At 52.2% G+C, this 12,994-nt stretch overlaps 3 protein-coding genes across 3 annotated transcripts; 2 read left to right on the forward strand and 1 right to left on the reverse strand.

Annotated features, from left to right (window-relative positions):
* The first annotated feature begins 623 nt into the window (after positions 1 to 623).
* LOC134170411 (protein S100-A9-like) lies at positions 624 to 1,502 on the forward strand. Its single transcript, XM_062631775.1, has 3 exons — positions 624 to 726; positions 836 to 992; positions 1,125 to 1,502. Exons 2-3 carry the CDS (start codon positions 840 to 842, stop codon positions 1,347 to 1,349), a joined length of 378 nt encoding a protein of 125 aa, XP_062487759.1. The 5' UTR covers positions 624 to 726; positions 836 to 839; the 3' UTR covers positions 1,350 to 1,502.
* A 2,466-nt stretch (positions 1,503 to 3,968) lies between these two features.
* LOC134170413 (protein S100-A12-like) lies at positions 3,969 to 4,777 on the forward strand. The gene is made up of 2 exons (XM_062631776.1): positions 3,969 to 4,214; positions 4,575 to 4,777. Exons 1-2 carry the CDS (start codon positions 4,014 to 4,016, stop codon positions 4,737 to 4,739), a joined length of 366 nt encoding a protein of 121 aa, XP_062487760.1. The 5' UTR covers positions 3,969 to 4,013; the 3' UTR covers positions 4,740 to 4,777.
* Positions 4,778 to 9,116: 4,339 nt separating this feature from the next.
* Positions 9,117 to 10,245, reverse strand: LOC134170397 (protein MRP-126-like; the record flags this gene model as incomplete). Its single annotated transcript, XM_062631760.1, has 2 exons — positions 9,117 to 9,451; positions 10,036 to 10,245. Coding segments are annotated over 2 exons (402 nt in total), but the record flags the coding sequence as incomplete, so codon positions are not given.
* Between the last annotated feature and the right edge of the window lie 2,749 nt (positions 10,246 to 12,994).

Raw genomic sequence — 12,994 nt, forward strand, 5'->3', positions numbered from 1 at the left:
GAACAATTCCTCTTCCATCATCTCTGCAAAGACCCCCCCAAACTCTGCCGGAATGCCCCACGACCTGGGAATGCTGCTGCAGTGCCCCCAGTCCATGGTGCTGCAAATCATGGAATGGTTTGGGTTGGAAGGGAGCTTAAAGCTCATCCAGCTCCAAAGCAGGGACCCCTTCCATTAGAGCAGGTTGCTCCAAGCCCCGTCCAACCTGGCCTTGAACACTGCCAGGGATGGGGCAGCCACAGCTTCTCCCTTCAACCCATTCCAGTGTCCCACCACCCTCCCAGAGAAGAACTTGCTTATATCCAACCTAAATCCCCAGTTTCAGTTTGAACCCATCAGCCCTTCACCTATCACTGTAGTCCCTGAAGAAGGCCCCTCTCCAGCATCCTTGTAGCCCCCTTCAGACGCTGGAAGCTGCTCTGAGGTCCCCACGCAGATTCTCTTCTCCAGGCTGAACAGCCCCAATGTTCTCTTTCGGCATCCCCTTGTTTCGGTGCTTCCCCTCCCTCATTGACATGGGGAGCAACCAGTTCCTGGAGCAAGAAATTGCTGCCTGGGCGTGCTGCGTGGCCTTGCACAATTCCCGAGGTTATCACCCCAAAGGGAATGGGAGGGTGTCACAAATCCGAGCTCAGGGAGGGTATAAAAGAGCCCTCCCCTGCACCGCAGCATCACTGCTCCTCCTGCTCCATCCCGTGCAGCACTGCCCGTAGACATCAGCCCCAGGTAAGTAGGTCCGTGCCTATGGCGGCTCCAGTACCCATGCTGCTGGGGGTGCCGCTGGGATGAGTGGGCTCTGATGGGGTTTGATGTTTTGCTGTCTTTCTCTTCCTAGCAAGATGAAAACCGACCTGGAGCTCGCCTTGGAGTGCGCCATCAACATCTACCACCAGTACGCCATCAAGAACCCCATCGATGACTACCTGGACAAGCCGGAGTTCTCCCAGCTGCTGACGGAGACTGCCAAGCCCTTCCTCCAGAACACCAAACCGGTAAGAGCCAAGCACAGGCCAGGCTTCAGGTCTTCAAAGTGGCCTCCTTGGGGCATGGGGGTGGCTGGGAGCTCCCAAAGCTCTTTTGCCCCTGGGGTTTTCCTGACTCTGTCCATGTTTGTCACGCTGCAGCCCAACGTGTCCATTGATGAGTACATCAGCAACCTCTTTGCCAAAGCAGACCGCAACCACGACGGTCGCCTCAAGTTCACCGAGTTCCTGACCACGCTGAATCTTGTCGTCATTGATGCCCACAATAGGTCCCATGGGAGACACGACCACCATCACGGTGCCGGCCATGGCCATGACCACGGGCATGATCATGGCCATGACCACGGCCACGGTCCCAGAAAGTGAAGTGCTTCCTATGTCTGAGCCCATGGGATTATGCTTTTCCAGCAGCATTATCCCTTCCATTTGCCCTCCAGCACAGGCAAACCTGTAACCAAAGCTTTATCGTTTGCTTCTACCTATGTCATTGAAATAAAATGTCTTTCTTCAAGCACCAAATGCATCTGTATTATGTGTCTTATCTCCAGGATGCAACACGCATCAAAGGGTTAAATCTGAGGGGTTTAATGCAGGTTGAACTGAAGAAGCAATGGGAATGGGAAGGGAAGGTGGCGTGGAGGGATCTCAGCCTCCAGGACAACAGCACTGCTGGGTCCCAATGAGCTGCACAGGGTCCCTGTCCTAAAGCATGTCACAACCCCAATGTGTTCCCACTGCCTTTGTGAGGCTCAGCAAGGTCCCTACACAGAGTGGTTGGCCCCAGCACCCTTAGCCTCAGCGGACAGTGGGGTGCTTAGAACCCCATCACAGTGGAAGCTCCTGCGAGAGAGCATCCTCAGCCTTGGCTCTCCCAGCCCCTCTCTGTTTTAGCTTCAGGATGTGCCAGGGATGAAGTCCCCAAGTGGTTCCCAAAAGCCAGCTCTGGAGCTGGGGGAGCAGCATCCTGGGGGTTCAATGCTTTTGGAACCTGCAGAGCAACCAGAGCTTACCCTGCAAGCCCTGACCGAGCAGAGGACGAGGCTGAGGGGCTCTGGGTTGCTGGGGGTATCCCTGCACCATAAAGCTGGATGCTTCTGTTACCTGACTGCGCATTGAGTGGGAAACCCTTGCAAGGCTCCAACACCTCCAATGTCAGCTGAAAGCAGCAGCTTGTCCCACGTGGAACATAGAATCTTAGAATGGGTTGGGTTGGAAAGGACCTTAAGATCATCCAGTTCCAACCCCCCTGCCATGAAGAGAAGCACGGGGGTAGTGTGTGGGTTATTGTGTACTCAGTGACACAAGTGATCACACTCTTGCAGCCCAGAGGTGGATGCTATTCCAGGGCCCCCCGGGTACCCTTCCCCTTCTGGGGCTGGGCATCATGAGCTGCATCCCCTGATGGGTTTTGAGGAACATGGCTGGCAAAGATGGGAATGCGAAGCCCATGGGTCTGTCCATGTGAGGACTCTGCAAGTGCACAGGGCAAAGGCAGGAGGGACTTGCAAAGGGAATGAGGACACAGCTTTGGGTTCCTGGCAGTCCCTAATGAGTAGAAAGCCGTTAAGTGAGTCAGGGCTCCCAAAATAGACCTCATGCAACAGCTCTTGGTACTGGCCCTGAGACACGCAAGAAGCATCCTCAAACAGGAATGGTGACCCTTTTGTTTTGCTGTCCCTACCCTCTTCCTGGCACCTACCACCTTATTCTTACATTGTTTTACAGTTCCTTCATTCTTCTAGTACCTGTTCTGCTAACGCAAGATGGGTGGCAGAGGTGACCATTGCACAACGCTTGCTACTCAACGCTGTAGCCACTGAAGACCCTAAAAGACCTCAGATATTCTTCTTTCTCCCCCAAGTTGCTGGAGCAAGAGGAAAGGTCTGGTCCAAGTGATGTGAAAACAGAAAGCAATGGCAAATACACTGGAAAACAACCCGGTAGATGTTGCCTTTGCCTTTGCTTGTGCCCAACCAATTATTTGTGGTAGAAAACAGAGAGATCAAGTTAAAACCAATCAAGGGACAAAGTCAACCACGTCTCTATGAAGCAGTTCATCTACACAGCGCATTGTGGGGCTTGTAAAGCCTTGGACTTGCCCTTTGTGCTCCTGGAGAGGGCACGTCCAGTGTTGCCCCCATTCTTTGCCCAAGACAGGAACGGCTCAGCCCTGTCGGAGGCGATGGTGGGGTGGAAGGACAACATTTCCCCAGGCTGGTGGGTGCAACCAGGAACAAGGTGCAGAGGTATGAGGTGGGGAAGGGTTCATAAGTTCCCACCTTGCAATTTCCAGGTCTGGGAAATGTTAACTCAAGCTGATGCTTGCCGCAGGTGTGTCACTACCTCTGATGAAAGAGGACCTCAAACAGATATAAAAGGTCTGCAGAGGCTCTCGGATCACTGCGACAGATCCATCCTCTGCAAAGCCTCTTTGGAGATAAGGGTAAGTAACACTGCGGTGGCTCTTGCAGGAAAGAAGGTGAGGGGAGAAGTGATTTGGAGTATGGGATGTCATTCCATGCCTGTTTCAGTCCAGGGTGATGGTTTTTTATTTGGACAGGGTAGGAGGTTGGTTTTGGCTACAAGATAAGTATAAATGAATGGCATTTCCATGCCACCCTTAGTGGAGGTGTATTTGTCTCCATGGGCAAAGAGATTCAGAGGGAGATGAGGAGGAGATGAGGCTGAGGTTGCAATGGAGCCTGTACCTGAACCAAGCTCCCTGCCTTAAAGTCATTGTCCCTGCCTGTAGCATGATGAGGATACATGACTGCAGCCTCATGGGTTTGTCTGATGTGCCTGACAAATGCCTTCAGGTTGGGAAGAATGAGTTGCTCCTTGGCTGAACCTAAAAGTAGAGGTGTTTTGGGTGATGCTGTGAAACGGTGATACTCCTAAACCCACTTATTGCCGTGCTCCTGGTGCAGATCCCTTGGGGCACCTGTGGTGCTGGTCAAGGTCATGCCATGGGGTTTTGGATGCATCTCACGGCTTGGGGGTTTCTCCACACAGTTTCTCAGGACCTCAACCATGTCTGTGAGCACCCAGCCCAAGAACACCTCTCCTGAGACTCGGCAGTTCCCTGGAAACTGCTCTTTGGATCAGGCCCTGAAAACCATCGTGGATGTCTACCACCGCTACAGCATCCGGGAGGGCAAGCTCGACCTCCTCAACTTCAATGACTTCAAGACGCTGATGACTGAGCAGACACCGACCTTCCTGCAAGCTTGTGTGAGTGTTCAGGAGCTGTGTTGTGCTCTCCTTGGGAGGCTGCAGTGGGATGAGGCTGAGGTTGCCTCCAAGGATGCTCCCTGGGGAATGGGGTGCAGTTCCCATCACGGCTGTGGTCCACAGACGCAGCTTGTCCATGTGCTGCAGGTGCCTATTCCTCCTGATGTTGTGGGGGTATAGAGCTTGGAAAGAGCTCTATGTCCATCTAGGGCTTTATCTAGGGGCTAAATGCAAGGTAGGAGAGAGTCACAGTGATCCTGCAGCTTTCAGGATCATGGAACAGCAAAGCTGGTTTCCATCAGGGGGGTGTGCAGCCCAGGGTGGGGGTATTCTGACACATGTCCTGCTGCCCAATTTCAGAACAGGAACCGTTCTGACTACCTGAATAAGCTCTTCCAAGAGACTGATATAAACAAGGACAAGGACCTGAGCTTCGAGGAGTTCACCATCGTCTTGGCCAAGGTGACCGATGATGCCCATCGCATCATCCACAAGGATGACCGCTGCACACCAGACAAGGATTGAGCCTCCATGAAGACTGGGAGGGGGTGGCTTGTAGGAGTTGGGCTCTTCTTGCTTTCTGTCTGCTTGGATCACTCATGCTTGTGAGACAATAAAGTATCACTTGGTGTTCATTGAGATCCTAGCTCAGCTCTCCCTTTTGTACCCATCTAATGGGCACCACTGCAGAGAATGCGTGGTCCTGCTGGAGCTAAATACCCACATGAGGTACCCGAAAAGCCCATAAAGGAAGAGGGTGAGACGTGAGTGGGCAGGAACTGCGCTGCTCAGTGTCTGAGCCAAGCTGATGGGCTAGGAAGGTGTTAATGGGCAGAAGAGCAGCACAAGACACTGCCTGAGCTCCACGAGGGTTTTACTCATCACCTGCAACACGAAGGAGGTGTATTAGAGGTTCTCCAGGCAGAGGAAGTGTTGTGCATGGGCTGGGGAGAGCAGAGCCAGCCCAGCTTGAGGAAGCACCTCCTGTTTGCTCTCCTCATGCAGCTTTTTCCCCCTTGGCTGTGCCAAGTGCATTCTCGGGATGCGCAATCGCCTCTGAGCATTAATACCCATGACAACAGGAGTTCACAACAGGGGACAGCCCTTACCACAAGAACAAGCTGTTTTATTAGTATCTGTATGCAGAGCTTCTGCTCCATAGGAAATTCCAAGATTTTGGGTTTTCTCCCCCTAAATCCCAATGGAAACTCTCAGAGTTTTCCCACACAGAAAAGTGACCTGGAGTGCTCCCTTCCCAGCCCTGCTCCATCACTTGCTACCCAGCCAAGATGAGATGCCCAATGGACTCCATCTCACCAAATCCCCAATGAGCTCCTGCAGGGCACAAGGATCTTGTCCCTGGGTAAGCCACCAGGGAGATGTCTTCCAGCACCAACTGAAACTTTTCTGGGTACTAAATATGGTGTAATCCAGCTCTTCTCCTCAATGAATGCTTGGGTACCACCACCCCAAGGACCAAGGTAGTGCTTGCTGAGCAGTTTGTAGCTGTTTGCTATGGCTGAGACATATACAGGTGCTTTTTGGCTTGAGATAAAGGCTTGGAAAACCCTTTACCTTGTGGCTCCGAGGATGGAGAAAGCTCCTGCAGGGGCTGCATGTGCTGGGTGGCAGCTGGAGCATCACTGCTCTGGTGATGCTCAAAGGAGATCAGAGTGCATCCCATGGCTTCCCAAGCTAAAACCACATCTAGCAACCAGAACCAGCCTGGCTCAATCCTTAAGGTACTCGTTCACATGGATCAGATCCCCTCAGAGCCTTCTCTTCTCCAGGCCCAGCTCCTGCCTCACCATGATCCTGGGCTGAACACAGCAAAGCCCATGGTGACCAACCCTGCCGTGCCCTCTTCCCGCATCAACCAGCTGCTTGCCCGTAAATGGCTCTTTTGAAAGAGTTTTGCAACCAACCAGCTCCTCGGGGCACAACCAATCCCAGTCACCTCCAACCAGCTCTTTCTGTGTCTATCTGGCTGCATCCTGATGTCTGCTTCCTGCTCCTTCCCTTTCCAGCCAGCAAGTGGATGCTTGCCCAGTGCTGTCAGCCTTGGGGCCATTGCTGCATTGCTCACAGGCACAGCTACACAGGGAAGCTCCCCATGAGAGGAGACAGGGCTCCACCATGCTCCTGTGACCCTCAGCAATGGCCAGGCTCCATGGTCACCTTAGGCTCTCCTCCCTGTTGCCTGGTGGGCACATCCGATGGTCCAGGCACCATCACTCTTTGGAACCCCCTGACCCATCCCACCCCTGTAACCTCTCCTTGCTCTCCAGGAGGCTAAAAATGACTCAAAATGCCATTTCCTGAAGTTGCTACAAGAATTCTGCAACCCAGCAGATGGTCCCTGTTGGGAAACACCCCAGCCCTTCTCCAGGGCATCAAAGCACTCCTGTTGTGAAACGTGTACCCCAACCAGTGAGGCTCGGGGGGTCACAACGATGGACCGCTCATAGCTGCGTCCCCCCATCTCCCTGCACAGCGCAGCCCCACATGGAGCTCCCAGAGCTTGTCCATGGCCCTGTTTTCTCCTCCTCTTTGTGTCTGAGATCAGCATCGTGTCTGGCAGGTTAAACAACCCCCCAGGCTGAATCAACAGCAGAGCATTCCAATGTAGGAGCACTGGAAAATCCGGTTTTGCACCCGATTTAGCTGCTTCGTTGCCAGCTGGGGTTAAACCTCAACAAGTGCCTGCCTTGGGTGTCTCTAACACAGGGAAACAGCAGGGAAATAAGGTACAAAGTGAGGACTTGGTCTTCAAAGGTAAAAATAGACCTTTGAGCCGCGCCTGGTCTGCGCAGCACCGAGCAAAGCACCTTTGGCACTGGCTGTTGCTAAGCTGAGGAGCTGAAACGAAGCTGGGAGCCTGCCCTGTGTTATTTGCCTTTCAAAGAGCTGCTTGCTGCAGGCAGGGGATGGTTCCCCAGCACCAGGGCATCGGACTCAGCACCAGCTCTGTGCCTGTGTCACAACAGCAACGATGTCAGTGAAGCACTGAGATGCTTCTGGGTGCACCAGGTCTACAGGGATGGGGATGCGATGGGGCCAAGCAGGGCTGTCTCATTGAGATATTGCCTTGAGACAGCCCCTGCATCCTGCATCCAGCTCTGGAGCAGCAGCACAAGAGGGATGTGGAGCTGATGGAGCATCCCCATCCCTGGCAGTGTTCAAGGCCAGGTTGGATGGGACTTGGAGCAAGCTGCTCTACTGGAAGGGGTCCCTGCCCATGGCAGGGGTTGGACCTGGATGAGCTTTAAGGTCCTTTCCAACCCAAACTCTTCCATGATGCTTCTTTGTGTCACTTTGGCATCCTCTCTGCTCAGGACCTGCAGGCTCTGTTGGGATGAAAGGGATGTGTGCAGATCCGGGGACAGCTCTGCTATCACAGGAGGACGCTCTGCTTGCTCACAGCCCTGCACTGGTGTCCCTGTGCACTCAGTGTGGTGGTTGCTTCCTCTGGCCTGGTGGTCCATCACCCCACTGTGTGACACAACAGGAGTCCTGCACCCTGCTCAAGAGAGCACAAAGTCCATGCTGTGTTGGCAAACATCCTGTTGCATCAACCCCATAAGCTTTGAAACTGGTTCCTGCCTTGCTCCTATGGGCCAGCCCTGTTCCTGGAGGTGATGCTTTTCTGCCCTGGCAGGGTGGTGGCAATGAACCAGCTCCACTCTCTCCCTTGGCTGTGAGGCTCTTACCTGCTTCAGAGCCCCTGAAGTGCTGCAGGATCGGGTGCATCACCCATGTTGAAGTGCAGGATCTGCTTCCAGTAGGGATCTGCCACCCTGGGCAGGCTCAGGCAGAGCTGAGTGGAATCTGAGGGCTGCAGATAGAACCATAGACTGGCTTGGGTTGGAAAGGACCTCAAGGTCATCCAGTTCCAACCCCTGCCACGGGCAGGGACCCCTTTGGCTAGAGCAGGTTGCTCCAAGCCCCATCCAGCCTGGCCTTGAGTACTGCCAGGGATGGGGCAGCCACAGCTTCTCCATTCAACCCATTCCAGTGTCCCACCACCCTCACAGTAAAGGGCATCCTTACCTCCAGCCCAAACTCCCACTGTTTCAGTTTGAACCCATCACCCCTTATCCTACAGCTCCAGCCCCTGCTGAAGAGATCAGAGGTCTGAAGGTGCTTGAGACCTCAAGATGTCAAAACCAACTCCAAAGGAAGCTGAAGCAACCTGGCCGGCGGTGGTGAAGCAAACCTGCGGCTGCCTTGTGTCAACCAAAGGGGTTGCTTCAGGGCTGCTGCTTTGGGGAAGCTCATGGCAGGTTCCTTCCCGGAGCAGGGCGATTTCAGAGCCTTAGGACATCACCAATGTTCCTTTTCCCCATCCTCTACAGGACGCTTGCAAATCAGTACCAGGCTCTAAGCACAGACAGCACAAGGCCCACACTGAAAGCATCTCAATACCAAACTCCTCTGATGGGGATGCTCTGAGTGAGGAGTTGAGGTTGGTCTCAGCTCTTGCCCACAAGGAACTGGACCCTGCTGCTGGCTGCTGCACTAGAACTGAGCACATCCACCCCCAGCTCCCTTCCAGCCTCATGCAAAACATAAGTGCCCTAAAAAAGGGTGGTCCTCCAGGGAAGAGCATTCTTCCACCCTTCTCCATCCTTCCAGCTCTTTGCAGCTCACTCTTAGGAGATGCACAGGGTGTTTTCAGGCCAAAACAGGCTTGTTTTCCTAGTTGGAAATGGAAAGACCTGTCAATTCATACAGCCTGAGCTTCAGAGCAATGATGTGAGAAACATAGTGAGCAACGAACCCTGCTCTTCCCAATGTCCACCTACAGCCTGGCTCCAAGGTCCATTGAAAGCCATGCCGGGAGAGAGCAGGGTGCAGGACCTCAAGGAAAACCCATGCAAACACACACAAGAGCCTCACAAACCTCATCTTTATTTGGCAGCAAAACCATCACACTTGAAGGGGAGGGATGGAGGGAGACGGGAAGGGAAGGATGGATGGGGGGGGAGAAAGCCAGGGGTGACAAGCACCCCTTGGGTGCCTTTGGCCATAGACCACAGCCCACCTCAGTGGTGGTGTTGTTGCTGGTGCTGGTGCTTGTGCTGCTGCTGCTGGTTCTCGACGTCGTGGAGATGCTCATGGGTGGCAATGGTCACACGGGTGATGAGCAGCATCACCTCGCTGAAGCTGAGCTGCGCATCCTTGTTCATATCGAGGTCCTTCATGATCTCGTCAATGGTGGCCTTGCTTTTCACGTGCTGCAAAGGAAGGGGCAGGGTGAGGGCAAAGTCCACAACTCAAGCCTCTTGCTGGGACCCTCACAGGGGTCAGGTCCCCAAGAACCTGGTGCTGAGAGTGGTTCCATCCTGGTGCCATCACCATCACCTGTTGCTTGGGGTACAACAAGAAGGTTGGAGAGCAACAGGGCAACATCAGTGCGAGGATACCGGGCAATGAGGAGCCCTATGAAGGTTATGGCTGCCACAAACCTCCCCTTCAGTTGGCTTAAACCCACTTTGCCTTCTGCTTTAACAAAGAGTGATCAAAATTGCACTTTTGGGCTGCTATTTCTGATACCCTTGCTCCTGGATGCCAACAGAAGCCCTGATTTTCCCAGGCAAGGTGATGAGGGTCCGTATCTGCCCATAGGTTCACGCAGACACGGTTGGGTTTCCTTCATCTGGCTTTATGGAGCATGTTTGGAAGGTGGCAGCCCTACAAGGAGGGTCCAGGCAGGAGAACAGTGGGAAGGGAGTGAATGGAGATCCTATTCAGGCAATGGGGTCCTGCCCAGCTCCCTCCCTCCATGGGCCACCAGAAGCCCTGCTTTGCCTCCACTCACCTTCAGGTAGTTGGCAAGCTGCTTCTCAATGAGGAGCTTCAGCTCCGTCTTGGTCAGGGTGTCTCTGTCCCCCTCCCGTCTCGAGTACTGGTGGAAGACATCAATGATGACATCCATGGACTTCTCCAACTGGGAGAGGGGCTCCTGGGCCTGGGAGGTCTGGAAGAGAAACCATGACACTGAATAACATCCGGAGCCACAAGAGATAGGGAATCAGAGGATCACAGGAAGCCTGATGCAAGCTTCACACCCGCTGAGGTCACAGCCTGCTTTTGTTCATCCTTCTGTTTTGGTGATGAATTAGAGCCGTTTGGTTTGAATTCTCTCCTCTCTACAAGCCAAAGGGAGCGGCAGCCTTTGTCTGTGTCTGCTCCGGGATGTGCAACCACAGATTCTAGCTGAGATCCCATTTCCACCCCCCAAAAACAAGTGCCTTCTCTAAGACAGGCACTGGTGGAGCAAGGCCCCCCAAAGGAGCTGGTGGCACTGCAGAGACCTCTGTAGAGATACAGAGAATGAGGTCTGATGTCCAGGAGCCTCTTCAATGGCTTGATTGTGCCATGGGGAACCTCCTCCAGGAGGAGACCTTGTGGGTTTAGCTCCAATGAGCCTGAGTTGAGATGGTCATCCTCTGCCAGCAGCACCCTCAATGGTCCTACCAGCACCTAGAAAAGAGCAGGGAGACCTTAAATGCCCACACATTCCCATTGGACTTGCCTTGCTCATCTTGATGAAGGAGCCTGGATCCTCTGGGGCTGCAGTGGGGCTGGTCCCACGCGCAGCGTCTCTTATAGCCTGACCTGCGTTGTGAAATGGCCCTGTTTCACCCAGTTCCAGTCCCTTTCATGACACACTCGTGTGTTGCTTAAGGCTTCGAGGTAGTTCCCCAAAAAGAGGTCTCTGTGGCTTTGCTTGCATGGTCCGTGTGTCACGTACTCGGGCTGGATGGCAGGGCAGAGCCATGGCCCCGCTGCTGGGTGCCCTTCACCTGCCTCTTGGGGCTGCAGTTCTCCATCAGCTCTCAACCCCAGTGCATTCCCTTTGCTGCTTCAGGCTCACTTCAAGTTCACTTCCCTCTATAGTGGTGTTCTTTCATGCCCTGAGGTAAAGGGGACCCACAGCATCATTCCGGCACATCGCCAATCACAGCACCACAGTCTGGTTTGGGTTGGAAGGGACCTGAAAGCTCATCCAGTTCCAAACCCTGCCACGGACAGGGATGCCTTCCACTAGACCAGCTTGCTCCAAGCCTTATCCAGCTCCCAAAGTGAAAGCATCCTGCTCATACACCTAAGGTGTCAGAGCTGAAAGCTGATGCTGGGCATGCTGAGCTCCAGAATGGTGCCATCAACATGGCAATTCACTAGTACTTTGCTACCTTAAAGCTCCTCTCTGGTAGTGCTCTGAGGCTCATATAGACCTCAAAGAAAGGAGGATTGTGGCAGGTTAACACTTGCTCTTTCGCAGTGAAATGATTGCTCCGTGAACTAGATTATATATATTAATTATATTTTTATTATATATATTATATAGTTCATTTTAATGTGCTTGTGGCTACTAACATAAAACAAGAATGCGTGTATGTGAAGCCTCAAGTCAAAGGTTCAGAGCACCTTAGTTTAAAAGGCAGTAAAATTGAGGACCTTCAACGTGAAATTCCCTGGTGCTTCTTTCAATAGTCTCAAAACACAACTCTGCAAAGCTACAAAGGCATTAAATTCATTGGATTGAGCTAACAGAGAATTCAGCTTGGCCATGCTTTGCTAAGAACCCTCATCTGTAAGACAGACAAAGGCAACCACACCTTTCAGCCAAACCATAATGTTAAATCAAGCACCAGGCTGAATAAATGAGAGAATAGATGTTGAAGAATGCCTTGGCTTCCTTTGGATTTGCTTTTTAAGCATAAAGCCCCACAAGCAACAGCCTGGAGGTGCCAGCCCCTCTGTTCCAGATGAGAAAAGGTCTTTTCTGCACTCTTTATCATATATTTTATGTATATATGCTTACTATATATTTTTCTGCACTGTTTATTTTATATACATATTATATTACATATAATAATTATAGAATCCCAGACTGGTTTGGGTTGGAAAGGACTTTAGGATGCTGTAGATCCAACCCCCCAGCAATGGGCAGGGCCGCACCACCCTCGACCCTGTTGCCCAAGGCTGTGTTCAACCTGGCCTTGATTCATTACATTGCTACTGCCATCTAGGTGCTCGAAAGATAACTGTCCTATCCTGACACCACATAGAACTAAAACCTCAGCTGTACCTACAAAAAGAAAAGGCTTTGTTCAACTTGCCCATAAGATTAGTATGAAGAAAGAGAGGAGAAACAGTCCAAAAGGCAGTAAGAGGCAGCACTTTATCACAGATGAAAGTTCATTCTTGAAAGGGACATTCTTACCTATGGAGGGACCAGGTCAGGAGCAAGGCATGCTCTGTTAACTGCAATCTTCCATCAGCTTTCCTGCACACTAAACCAAACAAGCACATTAACATGAATCATGTATATAACTATGTAGAGTGAATAAGTACAATAAAAATATCAGATATACATATATGATTTTTATATAGATGATTTATATACATATATATAAAGCACAGAGGAAAATGAGCAATGCATCAAGTCATTACTGCATAGAGAGAACAAAGGTTAAGGAGAAATACATCACCCATCAGCACCGAATCATCGAGGCCCACACTTGCCATTGCAGCCGATGGAACCTCAGGTCATTGGGGAAGTTCCTACACAATGCATCCACCCATAGGTGAGGGGTCGGATTCGGCCACAAGAGGGTCCTGGAAAGAAGGTTTAGGAAAGCAACCGGCTTTATGCCACTGTTTGCTTGTGGGGCCATGCAGTTTCTCATCGTCTCACTGTTGGCTGCATTGAGAGCCTTGGTCAGGCACTGCAGGGCAGCCAAGTGTGAAGGTCATAGAAGAGCTACACC

Source organism: Pezoporus occidentalis, unplaced genomic scaffold (assembly GCF_034315485.1).
Source record: "Pezoporus occidentalis ecotype Australia unplaced genomic scaffold, CSIRO_AGI_Poc_V1 ctg373, whole genome shotgun sequence".
Classification (NCBI taxonomy): domain Eukaryota; kingdom Metazoa; phylum Chordata; class Aves; order Psittaciformes; family Psittacidae; genus Pezoporus; species Pezoporus occidentalis.